General features: G+C 33.4%; 1 protein-coding gene across 3 annotated transcripts in view; it reads right to left on the bottom strand.

Moving 5' to 3' along the window:
• The window catches only part of IKZF2 (IKAROS family zinc finger 2), a 152,327-nt gene that overhangs the window by 48,869 nt on the left and 81,857 nt on the right, over positions 1 to 21,601 (bottom strand). For 2 of the 3 annotated variants that reach the window (XM_077771305.1, XM_077771299.1), the window contains exon 4: positions 2,542 to 2,808. In XM_077771305.1, the coding sequence (XP_077627431.1) occupies positions 2,542 to 2,808 (267 nt within the window). The remainder of the gene's footprint in view (positions 1 to 2,541; positions 2,809 to 21,601) is intronic. The other variant, XM_077771316.1, reaches the window with a different exon arrangement.

Here is a 21,601-nt window from a genome sequence, read left to right as displayed (position 1 = left end):
CATGACCCATTCAGATGTATAATCTGGGTCATCAGAAATACAGATCAACAAAGTTAATGTAAAGACACATCACAATTTCAAGGTCAACAATATGTGGCAGGTATTCCAAGCTCCTTAAGAATGGCTACTAACTTTAACAAAAACTTTCGAGATCTGAGGGAAGTATAATGTTTACAATACTCCAATAAACATTTATTAACAATAAAAGTTCATCGAGTTGCTAGAGGACTTAAAATAGTTATTTTGTCCATTCTCCTTGCCTTTACTAGCTGAGTGAATCCTATATTCATTGACCTTGTAGAAGTCTGTGTAACTAAAAACATTTTCCATGTCAATTTGAGGATTTTCAGAATCAAAATAATTCAACGCTACTATAGTAGTAAAGATCAAATGAAGAGTAGAGTAGGAAAGAAACTACTTTTGTGTTTACAAACCAACAATCCTCATGACAATTACTGCAGATACAGTGAAACATTGATTAATCTAAATGCTCAATAGACCATACTCAGGATTTTTGAATTTTCTTGACTCAGACCATAAAAGGTTTATTAGAAATCTTGCAAAGAATTGTTGTTAGTATACTTTTCAGCCTTAAAATGCATACTATATGCAATTCAACTGAAAACTCATTAGATTAATTTTGTTTAGTTTATCCGTTGCTAGAAGGGGAAAGTTACACATTTGAATGGGTGTTACCTTCCTCAAAATAATCACTGTGAGACAATGAATACATAATAACTTTGTAGCACTCTTCTTTTAAAACTGCAGTTAACATTACTTAATGAGCATAGAAGAAGACTTATTATTTTATAGTCTTTTTTCCCTATTTCTATTATCAAATACCAAACATGATCTTTTAACTTTCCTAGGAGAATTTTTTTTAATTTTTTTAAATTTAATGTTTGTTTATTTTTTAGAGAGAGACAGAGTACAAGTAGGGAAGGGGCAGAGAGAGAGGGAGACAGAGAATCTAAAGCAGGCTCCAGGCGCTGAGTGGTTAGCAAGAGCCCAATGTGGGGTTCAAACTCACAAACCACGAGATCGTGACCTGAGTCAAAGTTGGATGCTTAACTGACTGGGCCACCTAGGCACCTTAGGAGAAAATTTTTTTTAATTAAGGTAAAAAAAAACAATATGTGCAGTAGTAATATAAATATTTTTAAAATATTCTGCTTAAAAAGGAAATTAAAATCAAAACAAAAACATGTAACTGTATAGTTGGAATAAGGGTACAGGTTCTAAAGCTGATGATTTTGATTAGATAACACTGATTTTAATGTGTAACTTCTTGCTATAAATTTTAAGATATCAGCCTTATGGCCATTATCTCATCAGAAGATGTTGGTGCATTGAGATACCAAGCTTAAGATATTTGAACAAAACCAGTCTGAGCGTCAGGAAACCTTGGTCTAGCCTCATAACCACATAAGAGATAATGGACAAATCACTTGACTATTTGGGGCTTCACTTTCCTTATGTGTAAATGAGAGATTTGGACTAGAAAGACCTCAGTGTACCCTGGATCTCTCATGTTTTAAGCAGCTACTAATTAAATTACTTAGAAATAAAATTTTTAAACCAACTTTCTTATGATTTATGTCTCTTCCAAAGAGCACCGTATTTTAAAATTCTGAGTGTTAGTGATTAATAATTTGCTATATAATACTACTTCCATTATAATTAAAGATATCATTATCTTTAATTCAATTTTCATATGAACTTAAAACTTTTTTTAAGAGTTAACCATCCGCTTTTCTTAACATAATCTCATGTTTGTTTTTTTAATTTAAAAAACTTTTTTTTCATTTTGCCAAAGGATTTAGAGAGATTTAAATAAAGCCTTCTCCTCAACTAGCTGTGTTTTACATTACTCAAATGTCCCAAAGTATATATTAAATTAATCTGAGGTCTCATTCCTTACCCTATTCCATGATTGCACATTCCTGCCAGCATACCCGCCACCCTAGCTATACTATACCCTACATATCTCTTTCAGGAGCTATGATAAAAAAATATCACAGAAGATGGTAACACCCTTGAACTAGGGAAAGTATCTGCCCAATACAGAGACCCATGGTAGGCAAAAATTGATTGGAAATTGTATTCCAAGAAGTTAACCAGATAAGGTGAAAATGATCCACCTCTATATAAATGCATGAGTACCATTTTATAGTATAAACTCTTAGCTAGCAAACTATATTACCTGCCCATGGGTATGGTAAAATATGTATAGAAATACAACAAGATTAAGTTACACAATGAGATTCTCCTATACCTTTTGAACCCTTATCATATTATTGCTATATTAAGAACTGTGGAAACTGAATCCCAAACTTCTTTTCTGATATGCTATTCAGATTTGAAGGCTGGAAGTCAAGACCCAGGCTACTCTCTGCTTTTCAGCAATCCAATACTAGCAGAATTCTGAAAAGGTAGTTTCACCACTGCCACCCCTGAATAAAAAGGAAAGAGAATAGATGTCAGGTAATATCAACATCAGATGTCACAGGCAGTCATCAGGTTATTCTTTCAGCTGCTTACCAGTGTGACTCCTTTTATGTACCATAAGCACATTGGGCCCAATGCAAACCATGCCACAGACGTCACATTTCAGTTTACCATTCGGAAGCCGGATTCCTCCCTCGCCTTGAAGCTCCTGGACTTTCCTGTTGTCAGCCACCTCGCTGCTCTCAATTAGGGGTTCTTCTAGGCTGCTACCTTCATCATGGCCCCTGATCTCATCTTCACGGCTCAGGGGTTTCCTGTCACACTCTTCATCACTCTGCATTTCTAGCTTTACTGAATTTGCTACAATTAAAAAAAAAGAGAGAGAGAGAGAGAAATGAAGACATTTAAAATGCAGGTTATGTGTTGTTACCTACACCTCTTCTCCACCTAGTACCATTCTCTTAACATGGATGGAAATGCTACACGTGCCAACACCAGTGTAATGTTCACACATACTGTGCTCTAAGACAGTTTAGTGACTTTGGGATGAAAGTGAAGATGGTTCAGAAAAGCTCTAGATAAACAGAATGATACTTTATTTCTGCATATATTTCTTTAACTTAGTTATATACTTTTTAAGTAAGTCTTGAATTCTGGTATTGGTTTTTGAGTTTACTTTTTGAGACTCAGGTAGCATTCTGGAAGAAACAAGATTAGATATTGCTTAACCAACTGAGCCATGCAGTCAGCTGCTTCTTAACAATCATATATACATATATGTGATTATACTTCACATTCAGTTTCACATCAGAGAACTTGTGTAAACTGCTTCAGAACTGAGTAAGAGAAACAACTTGGGACCTTAATCAAGCAAATGTCTTAGATATATGAAGGCATACTGTCTAGGCAAATATCTTAAAATCAGACTAAAAACATATTCAATGAGGAGCTATATAAATGTAGGGCAGAGTGAATAGACATCACAAGCTCATATATATATACACACATACATATATATAAAGTTCTCCATGGAACATATTAGTCTGGAAATCGAAATATTCCAACTGTAATCTATGCACACCAAAAAGCAGTGAATGACAGGAATGGCATAGCATGCATGCACACACTTGTGACTGTTAAGAAATTTAATGCCTTCTGTTTGCTGTTTTTGGATCATCCCACAGAAAACTTGGAATTTTGTTAGCACAGCCCTCATTCTGGATTGCTGACAAAGTCTTTTCACAAAGCAGAAACAGGCTTTAAATGAATACCAGTTTGTTTGTTTTTTAATCCAGTGATCTTGAAAATTTCTTAAGAAATCATATCAGTTTCTGAGCAAAACAAATTATTTGGTACTACTTGAATGGAGGAAATACGTGCATAAAAAGGAAGTTCTTTTTAATGCAATTTTCTTAGAGAAACCACACATTTTGTGATTTGTTATTAGTACTTTAAACAGGTAGTGCTATCAAAATGGCTCTTCCCCTGCTCCCCTCCTTGGAAGTCCCCTAAAGAATAGAGGCAGCGTGGTGCAAAATGAGATCACTACATTTAGTCCAAAGACCATACATAGCTCTAGAACTGGCTTTGACATTTATTAGCAGTATAGTCTTGAACTAAATATTTAGCCTTTGAATATTTTGTCTTTTGCTTGCAAACTACAAATGAATTCAAATTTCAAAATGAAATTTAAGTAGAATAGTTTAGCTAGTAAGAGTGAGGATCCTATAACCAGACTGCTGGATTTGAATACCAGCTCTTGCACTCATTATAAGCAGTGCCACCTTCTGCATGATACTTAAATTCTCTATGTACTCAATAAAATGAGGATGGTAATGGAATCTACTTTCTCAAGATGATGTGAACATTAGGTGAGCAAATACAGAAAAATGGGCCTAACTATTATTCTTCTGGTGACAGATAATGCTCTGTTTATTCCATAAAGTTTGTGAAGATCAATTATAGTATGTAAATTACTCTGAAATCTACAAAAGATTTTATAGCCTTTCTGGCCCCATCTCTAAGAGAAAGTCAATACTACTTTACTGGTTTTTGAGAAGGGTAGAGACAATATTTTATCCATCTTAATATCATCAACATGCTCAAAAAATGTGTGGCATCTAGGAGGTTTTCAGACAGTATTCACTAAGATGCTTTAATAAATTAAGAATTTTTTTTAGAATTGTTTTATCCATTTAAAAAATACATGAATATAGTAAGGAAAATTTAAAGGATAAAAAATGAAAATTATGTCCTTGTCTACCCAAAATTCACCATCCCATTAAATTCTCAAAAACAACCATTATCCTTATTTTTTAATTCAGAAGTATAGGTGTGTGTGTGTGTGTATGTGTGTGTGTGTGTGTGTAGATGACAGTCCTTTTACACAAATTGGAGTGTACAATTTACCTAACCTTAACTTTGCTTTCTTCATTTAATAATTATCTGTTTAATTTTCCATATTAGTACACAGAGATGCACCCTGTTCTTTTTAATGCCTTCACAGAATCTACTTTATCAATATAATTTATTACTAGGCTCTAGTGATAGAAATTTGTTTATTCCTATTATAGATTTTAATATCTATATATAATATACATATAGATATTATCTATCTATATATATATCAATATATAATATCACATTGAACAATAAATCTGATAGATTAAAACTGGTATTTTACCATAGACTTTAATCTGTATTTTGTTGGTGAAGTTGAGCATCTATAGACATAGATGTTTAAATGTTTGGGATTTTTTGGGGAGTTGTCTATGAAAGTTCTCTGCCATTTTCCTACTAGGTTGTTGGTCTTCTCTCACGGAATATAAATGCTTCATATACTAAGGAACGTAGCCCTGTGCATTTCTGCAAAAATACTGGTTAATCTTATTACTCAACAGTATTTTGGGAGCATATACACTAATTTTATAATTGAAATTTTTAAAGTTTACAATTATGGTTTCTAGATTCTGTATTTTGCTTCAATAAGTTTTTCCATACTTCAAGAAGTTTTTCCATAATTTTTCCCCCCTGGGAACAAAGGTTATTCTAATCAAAGTAAAACACTAATTTTTGCCCTATGCAGTCCCATATTTCACTCATAACTTCCATTTAAAGAAAAAGGTAAGAAAATAAATGAAAAGTATAATTTTATGTAGCATGACTTTATATTCCAGTCTGTGAGCAAATTGTCCCACACATTTAAGTGATGTACTAAAGGTTATAAACGGCACAGGAATGCCATCATTTATATTCCTGAACTGGTCAACATCTGATCAGCTAGGTTTAATGAGTGTAAAGCCTACCAGCATTCCATTTCAAGAACTGAAGAAATGTATCGTAAAAGTGTAGGTCTGAGGGGCACCTGGGTGGCTCAGTTGGTTGAGCAGCTAACTTTGGCTCAGGTCAGAATCTCACAGTCCATGAATTCAAGCCCTGCCTGCATCAGGCTCTGTGCTGACAGCTCAAACACTGGAGCCTGCTTTGGATTCTGTGTTTCCCTCTCTCTCTGCCCCTCCCCACTTGCACTCTGTCTCTCTCTCTAAAAAATAAATAAAACATTAAAAAAATAATCGAGAGATGGAAAACATATTTCCATTTCTTTAAAAAAAAAGTGTAGGTCTGAGTCTGAAACTATGGGCCTCTTAAATTTCAAAACAGCACAGAATTATGAAGAATATAACTTGACCATCTTTTCTCTTAATGAAAATATAATAAAAGACATCAAAACATAATACCAAACACAGACAAAATGCCATTAAAAATTATTGGATATTAAAGTTATAGTTAGAACTTTGTCTACAGAGGAATATACTTGAATATTCAAAAAAAGTATTCATTTCTAGAACTAAAATACAAAAGAAATGGTAAACTATAGCAATCTTTTCTCTAACAGTCTTATGCTCTAAGGAATTATATGTTTATCATGTATGAATGTATACACTATTGCTATAGAAAATATAGTAATTTACATTTATTGATATAGTAAACCAATAAATGCAACACATTTTAATATATACATGTCATAGATTAAATTTTGTATAACTACGGTGGCCTAAGTACAAACAAAATCCCATCCTAACTAATATTTAGTCTGTGTTAGTAAAATTATGTTGAAATTTAGGATAAAAAGCAACTAAAATAGCCTTTGAATTTTAATTGTTGAATATTCAGAAAAAATTTTCTTACTCTAAGATAAATTTCCCCACAATTTTTTTTTGCTGTTTAAGATATTTCTAATTAATAAAAGACACTATATTTTAACTCATTAATGATTAAATTCAAGTGTTCAATAAGCTTAGATACACTCTAAATTACAATTTATATATCAGTGAAAGATACATGATTATTTGTAGCTATAATATATAAAGCTATTATACATATATAACATATAAAGCTTTTTAACTATTAAGCATTGTTTAGTATTAATAGTACATTTGTTATCAAATATTTGAAATTAAATTTTTACTCTTCATTATATGGTATTTCTTTTACAACCTGGTAACAGGAAGACGTGCTCATAAATGGGCTAATTTCTATGAGGATGAGAATATGTTAGTGTGAGTGAAATGAAATCTCATTACAAATCTCAACACCAAGAATTATTTTTCAAGCCTATTTCCTTAATATACCTGAGTTTTACATTCTTCATATCTACAAGAATTTATACACATTGTTATATAATGACAAATAGTAATTGCTTAGTAAAAATATTTTGTCAGAACAAATTATTAGCAATGAAAGTGATGTGAAATAAGATTTTAATTATTCAATGCGTTCATTGTCACAAATAATTCTAACATATAGATATTTGAAATTTTTAAATGAACAAAATAAAGATGTTTAATATATGCATCTTTTTCCCTTAAGTCACAGGAGATAATGATTTACAGTTTAAAAAAGGAAAAGTCAAATTTTACAGCATTAATGATCATGAAAAAGTTAATCATTACATTGATTTTTTTAGTAGACTCAGAGGTTTATGAACACAAGTAAAATAATAGTTAATAAAAAAATTTGTGATCAATTCTATGTAGATGAAGCTGTGAATGTATTTCAGGACAAAAAGTACCACACACATCTTTATGCATGAAGTTGCTTCAAAATGCAAACTCCCTCCTCTTCTTTATGCTTTTAAAGTACTATTGATCTTCAGGATATAGCTTATAGATGCTATAAAAACACATAATTTAATCACCTCCATTCACAGATGATCCCAGCAATGCAGAGAAGTAGAGACTTACATAGGTGATTATAAGTGACTCCCAGGCTAAACAATTTTCAGTTAAAGAAGTATCTTCAGTAACCATACTAGACTTTGTACGCTCATAATTATCATTGTTTCAATATACATAATAGTGAATGATAAAGTTATAGTAGAGTTGCCTTTAATTCACTAATATCGTATTAAATAAAAGGATAGAAGAATAAGAGTATTTACATAGATAAACAAACATAGACTACTATGGAAAAAAAGTCAGAAAATCAAATGGAAAAAATTACATTATTCTGTGAAGATATTTAAAAACTATTTTAATTCACTATATATCATAATAAAAATTTCTTTACCACTAGTATACTATGAAAATTTTAAAAGCTCAAAACTTCATATATACCACCTAAAAATGGAATGGAAAATAAAATGTACAATATTGTTACATACACTAATAGATATAACACCTCTAGAACTCATCCACCACAACCAATATAAAACAAATGTCAAAACTGAATTCTCTTTAAAAATAAATGGGCTAGGGGCTGCCAGGTAGCTCAGTCAGTTGAGTGTCCATTATCAGCTCAGGTCATGATCTTGCAGTTCACAAATTCAAGCCCCAGGTCAGGCTTTGTGCTGATGGCTCAGAGCCTGGAACCTGATTCAAAATCTCTTTCTCTCTATGCCCCTCCTCCTCCCCCACCCTCTGTAACAAAAATAAACATTTTTAAAATTTAAAAAAAATAAATGAACTAGCAAATATGTATTAAGTGCTTTCTGCCTACCTAATAATTTGCTAAAATTATGAAAATTTAAGACTAAAATCTGAAAATTATTAAATAAGAAATCCATATTAACAGAACAACATACACTCAGAAACCGGTCATGAAAGAGTTCATGACTAAGAGGAGGGAAATGTTTTACTGACATATATAATTTGGTTGCATAATAAATTTATTGACCTAAAAAGTACATAAATGGAAAGAGGGTCTTCCTTAGAAATTGGACATTTACTATTTTTTACTCTATGCCTTCCTCAAGTCACCTACTTGTGTAAGACAGCATATGATTTCACAATGTGTGGCAACTGATATCTTCAGATAATAAAATTCTCAATTTTTACAATGTGAGGGGAGGGGAAAAGATAATTTTTAATATGAACAGTGAAATATACTCAGTTAATTTTGTATTATCAAATTGAATAAATAAATTCTATCCTGATCCTTAGAATGTGGTTGTAACAGATAATCTATCATTTTAAAATGTCAGGTTTGGAAAATACCATAGTAATCAGAACCTAAAATATCATTATTAATAAATTTTTAATATCTCAAACTTTCTACAATGTAAAATGTTATTATTAGCATGACTGGATTGTACTAATCCATGAACAGATTATTAACATTTCCTAGCTAGAAAAATAACACAAAGGGATAATGATTTGTTTGCTGTATTTGAAAAAATATAATATTCATTAATCTAAGGGAGTATAAAATAGGCTTTCTATATTAATTACCATCAAATCAGTGATTATATCTGTTTAGTTTCCAATAATATTTTTCAATTTTTAAAGGAAGTAAATACTGTAAGAGTTAAAGGAAATATTTGTTTCACAGTGATGAATAAAAGGTAACTAGCACCATTTTTTTTTTGAATTTGAAACTANTTTCCTAAGGAAACTCCACACTGTTTTCCAGAGGGGCTGTACCAGTTTACATTCCCACCAACAGTGTAGGAGGGACTAGCACCATTTTTTAATTACTAAATTGGAGGGGAGAATCTGGGTATGATATGTAAGTGGACTTTTTATATGTGTGGTTTCTATTGCATGAGAATTCAAAAGGGCACTCAAGGGGTGTTATTACTTACAAGCATCAATTTCTCCCCATCTATGCCAGCTACTTGAAATGGTGTTATACACACTAATTGAATCAACAAGTCTATATAATAATCTGTGGAAGTTGCTTCTAAGCTAACTCTCTCTCATTTAAACTATCGAAACAGAAACACCAAACATGATTAAATCCGCGTTAACAGCCCAGCAGCTCTTTAAATAATGTGTTAGAAAAACAAACTGCCTTCAAAACTCTGATGTAAAGCACAATTATTTACTAAGAATTTACCAACAGTCTAAACAACTAAAGTAAAATACAACAAAAATTATTTTAAGGTATGTGCAATTGTTTTGTAAAAATTTCCTCAACAAAATTTCACACAGTATCAACTCTTTGTTTCTTTCAACTGTGAATAAATAAATGTGTAAGCCTCACAAAACAGCTCCCTCACAACATCCTTAAAGTTTTCATTTTATAAATGGTTGGACAAGTCCAGACACTGGCATCGCTAAACTACAGCTGAGCCATTTGTGGGTAGCATTCACAGTATGTACATCATATCACCGCATTTTCTCTTCCTCCCCACCCTCTCTTCTCTTTCTAATAAAGATTATGGGGGTTTTTTAAACCTACAGGAAGAACTAAATCAACACATTGCTGATTTCTGAAATACTTTTATTCTAAGAAGAGTGTCGTAGAAAGCTTCTCTGTACCTGAAAGCAGAAACCAGGGACTTTACATTCCCTCTGTCACTTAACTAATTATGGGAACTTGGGATATTTGTTTACTTTCATTCAGCCATCTGCATCATCTGAAATATGGGAAAAATGACATTTTGATATTCATGAAAACTGAAGACTAGTTAGTCTCTTTACACTAAGGATGTAGAATCCTTTTAATAGTAATAATAACAGAAAAATAGCAACTTATTACAATTCTTTACAATTTACAAAATATATACCCTGTCTTAACTACTCAATGAGGAATGATAGGTAAGGTAGTTACAGATAAACAAATGGAGGCATGGCTGTTAAGTGACTTTTCTAAGAACACAAAGTTAGTAAATGTTTTCTGATACCAACTTCAGATCTTCCGAAGCCATCTTTCTATGGCAATAATGGCTCTACAATTAAGTAATGGATATTAGTATTATTAGTATTATATTTAGGACAAATATCAGTCATGGACACCTAGGTCTTTTAGATGCGATCAAACCTATATCCACTGGTTGAAAAAAGACTAGGAATTCAAGTCTACAATGGTCAGATAAAATAAAAATACTTTAAGTTTCCATAAAAGAAACTATTGAATTAATATTTTCTATCAAGTCTGGAATGTATTTGCCCACTCAAAACAAATACCTCCTGGGGCGCCTGAGTGGCTCAGTTGGTTAAGCACCCAACTTCGGCTCAGGTCATGATCTCATGGTTTGTGGGTTCGAGTCCCAGGTCGGGCTCTGTGCCTGGACAGCTCAGAGCCTGGAGCCTGCTTCAGATTCTGTGTCTCCTTCTCTCTCAGACTCTCCCCTGCTCTCTCTCTCTCTCTCTCAGAAATAAATAAAACATTAAAAATATTTTTTAAAAAACCAAATACCTCCTAATTTTTACATTTGCTTTGGTTTAAGGAAGGGTCAGATCTATGTTCCTGAAGAGTTTGTCAATATGCAATCCTCTACCCACCCCTCACTCCTCCACTTTTTTTTTCTACATTCTATGACATGCTATGACTTCTCAGTGGTAGGTAAAGACCGCCATTTGAAGAATAAGTCAATATTATCAGTTTTAATCTCTAAACCAACAGCTTATGGAGGATGGCATTTTAGGACTTCCTTTGTGGTCAAGTTTTGACAGTTTTGTGTCAATTATTATGAAGATAAATCATACCTATGAGCAGCTCATGTAGTATTTAATTTACATTTAAAGAGGTCTTCACAACAAAATAAATAGAAAATAAGTGTCCTCTCTATATGAAAAAAAAAAAAAGTAAAACATAGGAAGGCAAGGCATCTGACTCCTTGATGGTCTCCCACAGTGCATGAAACCTTACAGAGCATGCCCATCATCAAATCACATACCTTTATAGCCCAGCACAGTAGCACCATTGTAGCCCAAGGATGAAGTTTCAATATTTTGGCAGACAACTTGTTCATGAGAAATGCACAATGTGGTAGAAATAAGCCTACTTTAAATAGAAATACCACAGGCAAACGACAGTCTATCCCTTTATCCATCCTTTAAATGAATGACTTCATTTGCCAAATTCTAAAGATTCATTATCTGTCATGTCTTGCATATATAACTGCTTTTTTGCATTTTCATGTAACACAGAACAACTTAAGATTATCTGTGCCATCTCACCCAGAACAGCTTTCTAACTGGTCTCTTCCCTGTCTTTTGCCACTTTCCATTCCCCCAATTCATCCCCCATTATATTCAGTTGTTTGATTAATCTTCTTAAAGCAGAGCTCATATTACTAAATGTCTTCAATGACTGCCCACTGTCTACAATACAAAGGTGTTGGTGTGGGATTTAAGGACACCCTCAGGACAGCTCCATCATAGTCAACACCATGTTCTATTATTAGTCTTTTAGTTTTTCATACCTTTTCCAGTCATTTTCCAGCCATTTTTCTTGGAACTCATCCTACATATCTCTACTTACTTTTTTTCTTCCTGGCTCCTATTATTATTTTCTGGTATCTTTTCCCTATTTCTATCACTATTAACATGCCTTTCAAAACTACTTATCTGCTAACTTTTTTCATGAAGTATTTCCTGAACATAAAGACACACTCTAGTGACTTCATTAGTTGATTTGCCTTCACTCTACATTCCCTGTAGCATAAGATCCTTGATAAGAAGTGCTATCGTTATTCACAGTTGTAAAATCATCATGCCCTAACATACACCAGATACTCAATAATTGTTGAACTGTTGCTAATTTACATATTACGCTCCTCTTGAAGTTACAGAGACCATGCATAAATTAACCACAGAGGACAAATATATCAATACGGAGTTGGTTTTTAAACATATTATCAACATAACCTTGATTAAAGGACCACGGTATGACAAGAAAGACTATGTACATAATATGTCTCCTGATTTCATCATGACAACCACTCTGTGAAGTACCTGATACTATCCTCATTTTACAGACGAGGATGCTCAGAATTGGTGAAGTATCATGTCCAAGTGATACAACTATTCAGAGCCAAATATGAGACTGGAACCCAGAACCCACTGATGAACAAATTTTTGCTGTTTCCCTTGTGTCATCAAAAGCAAAGTCGTTACTAGATTACAGTAAAGGGGGAAAAAAAAGGATGTGAATATGTTAAAGAAGAATAACTGAATTAGTGTGTGCCATCTCACATGTTTTTTATGTGTGTCTAATACAGGTGTAGTAGTGTGCCAGCTTTGAGTAAAGAGAAATTTGTCTGAGAGCCTGTGTTGGAAGAAGACCAGCTTATAGTGCCAGATTTTCTGAGCATGGATTTTATTTCATATAAGAGCAATCTACTTTGAACTGGTGTTTGGCAACCATCTGCTTAACATAACTGTGGGAGGTTTGTGAAGCAAATTACACTATGAAATTATCTTCTTAATAAGGGCAGTACAAATTTTCAACCAAACTTCTGTAAGAAGTAAAAATCATTATTGTAAAATCCAGCTGAGTGGGCATATTCCGGAAGGGACCCAACACATTGGATTGCCAGAGGTCACTAAGGACGCTTAAACCAGGTCAGAAGGCAGTGCTGCCGGCACGCTAAAGAGCAACAGATAAGAAATGGAGCAGGGTTTCTATTACAGGGCAACAGCAACAGAGGTAAGAACCAAAGCCATGCAACGTACTTCAGCAGCATTACTTAGTCTCTGACCTGAAGTAACAGAGGAACTCAACAGCTATTCATGATCTGGGTTTACATATCCTTGGTTTCTAACCTCAGGAACATACATACATTAAGGCTACAGAAATTCTTTCCGTGGTGTTCTACCAGAAATACTTCACGACTTGTGTGAAGGAAGCAGAGTTAACATTTGGCCTAAGATGCAGAACAGGTCAGTTAAATATGTATACCCAATAAAATATATCAAATAGGAACAAAGAGGAGAAAACTTGTAGTAGTGGTTAAGGAAAATGAATCTGGACAAACACCCAGCAAATTTTAACAGATCAGTATCAGATACTTATTTTCCACAATGTAGCAGCAACATTTTTTTTTTAATAATACTCCTAATGAATTGACATTTTAGATAGTCATATAAAGTACAAGTAAAGAGGTAAAAAAAAATAATTATATTGCAACACAGGAGATACTAAGCAAATAAGGGAAATGCTGGATTCAAATACCTGTGTTTAAGTTTTTTACACACATGAACCCTAAGTCACTTAATGTCTCCCTGTTTTCTACTGTGCAAAGTGAGGATAATATCCTCTGTGTAAAAATCCTAAGACTGGGAACGCATGCAATCACTTAGAGCAGGAAGTATAGCCTGTGGTTAAGAGTATGGGCTCTAGATTCAGTGCCCTTGGGTATAAGGCCAGGTTCTTTCATTTACTAGCCACTGAAACTAAAGAACCCTCTCTGGCTAATTATTCTCTCTTATAAAATCAAAATAATGATAATACCTGCTTTGCAGGGCTGTATACAATTGTGTATAAGTACCCTTAGAGCAATTTTACTTATTAACAGATCAAAATATGAAAGAGTATCATTAAATGTAGGACATCAAATAAATATAAACATAGAGCTATGTTTACTATCAGGAAGCACAATGATGATACAGAAATATCCATAGTATCCATGAGGGAAGAGGCATTTAAGGTAGAGAAGAGAGTGAACAAATAAAAAGAAGAGAGATGGCACTCAACAATGTGGGCAATCATAAAAAGAAGAAAAGGCATGATACATCTTTGAGTGACACCATTGTTTTCTGAAATGCATACATGCAATGAGTAATATAAGCAAAAATATTCTTATAATCTAAGAGAGTTTAAAATAGAGTAAGATATAAGAGAATTAATGCTTGTAAAGCAGCAATTTTAAAGACAGGTACCGTCAACTTATGAACAGACTGTGTTTCAACGATCACAATATGAAGGAGAAAACTCCTTAGAATTCACCCATTCAGCTATTCTAAATTACTAGCATCTGTTCTCTACCAGGTCCTGCAATGCAGTAGTGAACAAGACAGATACAGTCCCTGCTTCCATGGCACTTGTGAAATTTATGCATATAAGGGTGTGTGTGTGTGTGTGTGTGTGTTTGTACAGCTCTTTTATATACATGAGCAATATGTATAGTAAAATACTGTGGTGAGAATTAAAATGACTGGTAAGCCCTCTCCCCAGGATATAATACTACTATAAAATCTCAGTGCAGAATGTAGAGCATAAATAATCAAACACTCATAAGATCATTAATTCAAAAGGAAAGCTTCTTCTGAGTTGGAAGTGGTTACTTTAAGCATGTCATCTATCTGTGAACCAAAGTTTTGATTATTCAATGAGCTGTGTTCCCCCATGTCCAGAACATCCTTTGCCCAGCTTTTTGAGGCTCATAACTAAAGTATATGAAACATTCTAAAAGTGATGATATAGTTCTATGTATCATAGAGAGCAAGTGAGACATGCCAAATAAAGGGCATACAAATAGCTTTTTTAAAACTTGTAAAGAAAGGTAAGTTATTACACTTCTCAAATGTAAAAGAATTCCTTACTCATTAAAATATACTTATTTAAAAATACTTGATACTTTCTGGTCAGATCAAAAGTAGACTATACTAACTGGGTTTTATTCCTCCTCCTATTAACTTATGATTTAGTGCTGACACCGTATCTCTGTCACCTATAAGTGGGCAGGCTACCTTGGACTTCGCTTCATTAACTGTGAAATGAAGATAATATGAATTATCTGTGAAGGTAAAATAATTAAAAGCCTATCTGCCTGAGGCCAAAGCTCTTGAGGTCCCTTCAGTCTGTGATACCTATAATTCTAGGATTCAACCAGACTATGCTTGAAATTTTATGCAAAAACATAATTTGTGTAATTGGTAATAACTGTTAGCTACTTAATATTCAATATAAATTTCTTTATACAAAAAATCATTGCCAAGACTGATGTCAAGAAGCTTATTCCTAGGAGTAAGCTTTGAGGAGTTTTACAGTTTTGGGCCTTAAATATAAGTCTTTAACTCATTTGGAGTTGATTTTTGTGTATGGTATAAGACATGGGTCCAGTTTCATTCTTCTGCATGTTGTTGTCCAGTTTTCTGAGTACCATTTACTTAAAAGACTATACTTTCCCTATGTGTATTCTTGGCTCCTCTGATATAATTAATAGACCATATATGCAGGGCCTGATTGCTGGGTTCTCTGTTATATTTATCTATGTGCCTATTTTTATGTCAAAACCATACTGTATTGATTACGATAGCTTTGTAACATGGTTTGAAATTGGGAAATGTGATGCCTCTGGTTTTTTCTTCTTTTTTTTTTTTTCTCAAATACTGTTTGGCTATTCAGGTTCTTTTGTGGTTCCATACACATTTTTCCCTATTTCTGTGAAAATGTCATTAGAATTTTGATAGAGACTGCATTGCATCTATGGACTACTTTGGGTAGAATGAGCATTTTAACAATGCTAATTGTTCCAAACTATCAGCATGCAATATCTTTTCATTTATTTATGTCTTCTTCAATTTCTTTTCATCGATCTGTACAGTTTTCAGCATACAGATCTTTTGCCTCCTTGGTATAATTTATCCCTAGGTATTTTATTATTTTTGATGCAACTACCAATGAGATTGTTCCCTTTTTTGTACTATTTTCTTAACATCTCTTTCTGATAGTTTGTTGTTAGTATATAGAAACACAGTTGATTTTTGTACAATGATTTTGTGCCCTGCAACCTTACTTCATTTGTTGGTTAGTTCTAATAGTTTGTCTGATGGGTGTCTTTAGGGTTTTCTATATATAATATGCCATCTACAGGTAAAGTCAGTTCTTCCTTTATGAATTTTATTTATTTATTTATTTTTGCACAACAGCCAATATATGGAAACAACCTAAGGTGTCCAGCAATTAATGAATGGATAAAGATATGTTACACACACACACACACACACACACACACACAGAATATTATTCAGCCATAAGAAAGAAGAAAATCCTGCTGTTTATAACAATATGGATAAACAGTGAAGGCATTATGCTAAGTGAAATAAGCCATCAAGAAAAAGACAAATACTACTGCATGTTATCACTTATATGGGAATCTAAGAACAAGTCAAACTCAGAAACAGAGAGCAGAGAAGTATGTTGGCAGGGGCTGGAAGATGAGGGAAAGACGGAGAGATCAGTATAAGAGTATAACTTTCAGCTTTGAGATTTTGTAAGGTTTGAGGATCTAATGTATAACATGTTGACTATTGTTAACTCTGTATTACATAATTAAAATTTAATAAAGTGTAGAACTTAAATGCTCTCTCACACACGAAAGATAAACAAGTGAGGTGATGGATATGTTAATTAACTAGGTGGGAGGACTCCTTTCACAATGTATACATATATCAAATCATCACAGTGTACACCTTAAATATCTTACAATTTCATTTGTCAGTTATACTTCAATGAAGCTGAAAAAATTTCAGGAGCATTTATAGATAAATACACTTATTTATATAAAATCTCTTCCTACTTTGGGGTTCATAAAGGATCTATAATAAATCATATATCTAAAATCTCTGGCTTAAAACAGCATTCCTAAATCTGTGCCTTAATGTATTTCTGAAGGTCGTGGGTAAGAGCATGTTTAAATGTTAATGTATATATGTTATGTATATGTATACATATAAGGTATATGTAAATGTAATATATATATATATGTAATGTATATATAAATGTAATATACACATACACGGTATATATACTGGAAACCTAGTCGATATGTATTGATGATGGTCTTTATTAAGCAATAAATGTTAGCTACTTAAGCAAAAGATAGTACAATGTGACTAATGTGCCATCCCAGGTATTTCCCTCAGTTGAATACTGGCTGGCATCCAGGAAGAAAATAAGAGCAAAACAAACACAACATACTCAAAAAAAAAAAAAAAAAAAAAAAGTCCTACAACCTTTACAAAAAGCATAAAATCCTGGACTTGAAAAATGTTATGAAGACACTTTTGAATTTTCCCTTTCTTCTACTTTGTCCCTGTAGGATGTGAACCCTGCCATTATGTATGGCTTGCGGCTGTTTGCAAGCTTCCTCTCCATCTGGGACTAAGAGGCAAATTGCAGGTTTCCAGGGAGGGGGAATGCAGTTACTTTAGGGATTACCTCAGCACTTCACATGGACTGCATCAAGTCCAGTGATACCAGCTACCTTGCTCCCTGGGACAAGCAGCCACAAGGCTTTGTACTTTGAGTTACTGAAAATATACTAGTTGCTAGTATCAGAAGCCTAGAGTCTTTCTCTGCTTGAAGACCCTAAGTATAGGAACCATTAAAACCATTTTACTTCTTTCTACCTTCAAAATGAATGAAATTAGCACAAGAATACCCAAATCTACATTTTTGTCACATCCGTCTCTAAGCCCACTGTCCTCTTCCACAATCCTAGTACTCTGCCTTTTTTCAAAGCAGCACATGCTTACTAAAAGCACTTCATTCCGTGCGAGCTGTCAGCAATTACTGCCATGAACTTTAAATCTTTTTCCTCTAACTACCATAGCATTCTAGAAATAATGACACAACTTCTCCCCGCTTTAAAATGTCAAGCTGACCACTCAGAAATTTAAGCCGGGTTTCTCCAGGAAGGTGCAAATGATGAGACATTTCATGAACCTCCCATTTTATCTCCTTTTCCATTACTATAATGCCTAACACCTTCACAGTATAACAACACCTTCTGAGACAAGCTGGAACTAAAACAAACCACAAAAGCTGCCACCTTAACAAAGTTAACAATATGTGCCTGGCAAGAGTAAGCTATATATATTGTTTTATTTGACACTATCATTTGAATTAATTTTAGTTTCTTCCTCATAGTGCTATTTCTAAATAGCTTAAAAACTGTTGCATAACTATTTTACCTAATGGCAAGATAGTTTTCCTTTAATTGTGCAACAGTATTTTAGAAATATATACCCAGTACATTGTAGTACGTTCATGCATTTTAGGATTACATTTATTTTCAAATATCTGGTTCAACTTGTTATGCTAAAAGAGAAAAAGAAATTACCTCTTCAAAATTTGAACTAACTTCATTAAACTAATGAAGCTTTACATTCCCAGCTGATACCAGAATTACAAATTTACCAGGTTACTAAGAATATAATAAAATGTTTAGATAGAGTTTTTCAGATAATATAGAAAGTATATGACTTATAATTTTAACTATGCTCAATTTTGGCAAAGAGAGGTACACTATTTAAGAAAAAGCCTTGTAGGAGTGCCTGGGTGGATCAGTAGTTTGAGCATGTGACTTTGGCTCAGGTCATGATATCACATTTCATGAGTTAGAGCTGTGCATCGGGCTTGCTGCTGTCAGTGCAGAGCCCACTTTGGATCTTCTGTCCCCTCTGCCTCTCCACCCTTCACCTGCTCATGCTCTCTCTTTCAAAATAAATATTAAAAAAATAAAAGAAGAAAGAGCCAGGTAGAGATCAAGTAAGGCTTAAATGGCATATCTTCAACCATACAAAGGGAAACCAAATTAAGGCAAAGGATCCTAATAAATCACTTTTACCAACAAAAAATTTATTCAGATATTAAAAGTCTTGTTACCACTCCATCAAAGATTTAGTGTGTGCTTGGGAAACCACTGGGTTGTATCTCAAAATGTGAGAATTCACTGGCTTTCATGATACCATTTTTGCATCATCACTTTCCCATTAAAGTCAATAAATAAGCAAATCTATTCATTGATTCAGTCCACATTCACACAGTGCCATCTATACACTGGGTGTGGCTAAGTGGTGAAGGTACAAGGGTGAACAAGACAAACATGGGTTAGAGTTTGGTTTGAGATGGAGATGATCCCAAGAATGCAGGTGATTCTCTGACAGGGACTTCCAGGGGAACACATATCTCAGTGACACAATATATAGAATTTGAGAGGAGGAAGAAGAAAACGACAGGAAAACCAATTATAGTATCCAGGTCTCTCGAAATAGACTAAGAAAGAATCAAGGATCTTAAAGGATAAATTCAGTACCAGTGGGACCACAGCAATTTATTCATTATGTGGGCCAGTTTAAAATGGCTAGCAAATGAAAGAGGAGATGAAATGATAGGGAGAAGTACTGACATTTAGTGAGGTTCCATTTTGTTGTGTATCCTTCAACATTAGCCATCTGATTGCCAAATTTTTCTGGTACATATTAGCTTTCTTTTATAGAAAAGGAAGCTGAAAATTTGGACCATATGATAACGCTGAATAATACCATGACCCTGAACCAACCAAATACCCTCATAATGTATTGACTACAAAGGGAACCAAATGGGGAAAAAAATCCAACTTCTACAAATATTTGAATTCAAAGTTCATTTTCAACTGATGGTACCATCTTAAGGTATTCATATTTTACTAGGTACTATACAAACAAATACTTACGGGTAACAACCTCATAATAGTATAGAATAAAGATTTATGATATAAAGCAAAATACAAACTCATTTACTAAGTAGCATGCAAATGAGTGAAAAGCAACATAATAAATATAAAACTGCAAAGAATTTGCAAATAAAAGGAACTGAATGCAATGAATGGGTCTAAGCACTGGATTTTTATGCCTGATTTTAAGGTGGCAAAAGTATGAGTGTTCATTCATTCTACAAAAATGTCTGGGGTAGGACTTTTATACCAGATACTATGCTAAGCAATAAAGATATAGTGACAGTCAAATCAGAGAAAGTCTTTGCTTTCATAATATCTGCTGGAGACAAAGGGTGATGACAATCCTGTATGAGCCTCTTTGTGTGAAGGAGGTAGTATAAAAGCAAAGAATGTGGAACAAGAAAGGCCCAGAGCAATTCACTAAAATTCGTAGAATTAAAAACTTGTAGCCCTATTGTATAACCCTTTATCAGAAATAACTTCATTTTATTAATATTTTACTTATCTGAATTTTCGTTCTTAATGTGTAAACAACTAACAAAAGACAATATTTACTGTTGAAAATATACATGTAAGTATCAGCTAGCAATTCTAAAAATTCCTAGATTGTTTCCGTCACAAATAAAACTAGTTAATTGCCTGTCTTTATTACCATGAAGGTAGCTCATTCACAGTGTGAATGAACCCTGAAAAAAAACCAAACATATACTCACACAAAATTTGAATGAAAATCTAAAATGAAACCTCTCCAACCCATTATATTCACTATCATTAGATACAAGATTGCTCTGACAAGTAATAGAACATTTGGTCAAAAGGTAATAGCTTGGTTAAAATTTCTATGTGCTGATAATAGTTGCAAGCTTTCACTATGCTGCCATATTATCAGTCTTAATGGAATTCACTTGTCAGTTCCATTTTGGAATAGTGAATGCTTGCACTGCATGACAAGGGAAAATTAAAAAATCTCTTTTCTTTTCCTAATCAAATCAGTTAATGATAAAAATAAGAAAAAAAAAGTAACCCAGAAATTTCTATCACTAATTGGTCAAAATGATTAATTTTCAGGTTTCTTTCTCTCTTTCTTTTTTGTTTCCACTGGTGAGCTCTTTAAATATTACCAGTCAGCTGCTTCCTTTAAGTTTACTCTGTCTCCAGCAAGCAAATTGAGTAAAACTAGCCAAAAACATGCAGGTAGGGTAAAATACAATGGTAAGGAAAAATACAGTAGATAGTCAAGAACTTGTTTCTACCCCAGCTGCATGTTTTGTTATCATTACCATTCACTGGGTATTGAACACATACTCTTGTGGAGTATGCCACTGAGCAGTTCATTCTGAAAGAGAGAAAGAAAAGATACCTGTCTACATATCTTGACTTTAATTATGAGACCCTGAAGCCTTAGTGAATTTAAATACTCTTGAAAGTAGGCCTAATAAGAAGGGGTCATATTTACTTATCTTTTTATTCTCATTTGTAGGG

This window comes from Crocuta crocuta, unplaced genomic scaffold (genome assembly GCF_008692635.1).
Source record: "Crocuta crocuta isolate KB4526 unplaced genomic scaffold, BGI_CrCroc_1.0 scaffold160, whole genome shotgun sequence".
NCBI classification, from domain to species: domain Eukaryota; kingdom Metazoa; phylum Chordata; class Mammalia; order Carnivora; family Hyaenidae; genus Crocuta; species Crocuta crocuta.
The sequence above is the reverse complement of the archived record's forward strand: the minus strand, read 5'-3'. Positions and strand labels throughout refer to the sequence as shown.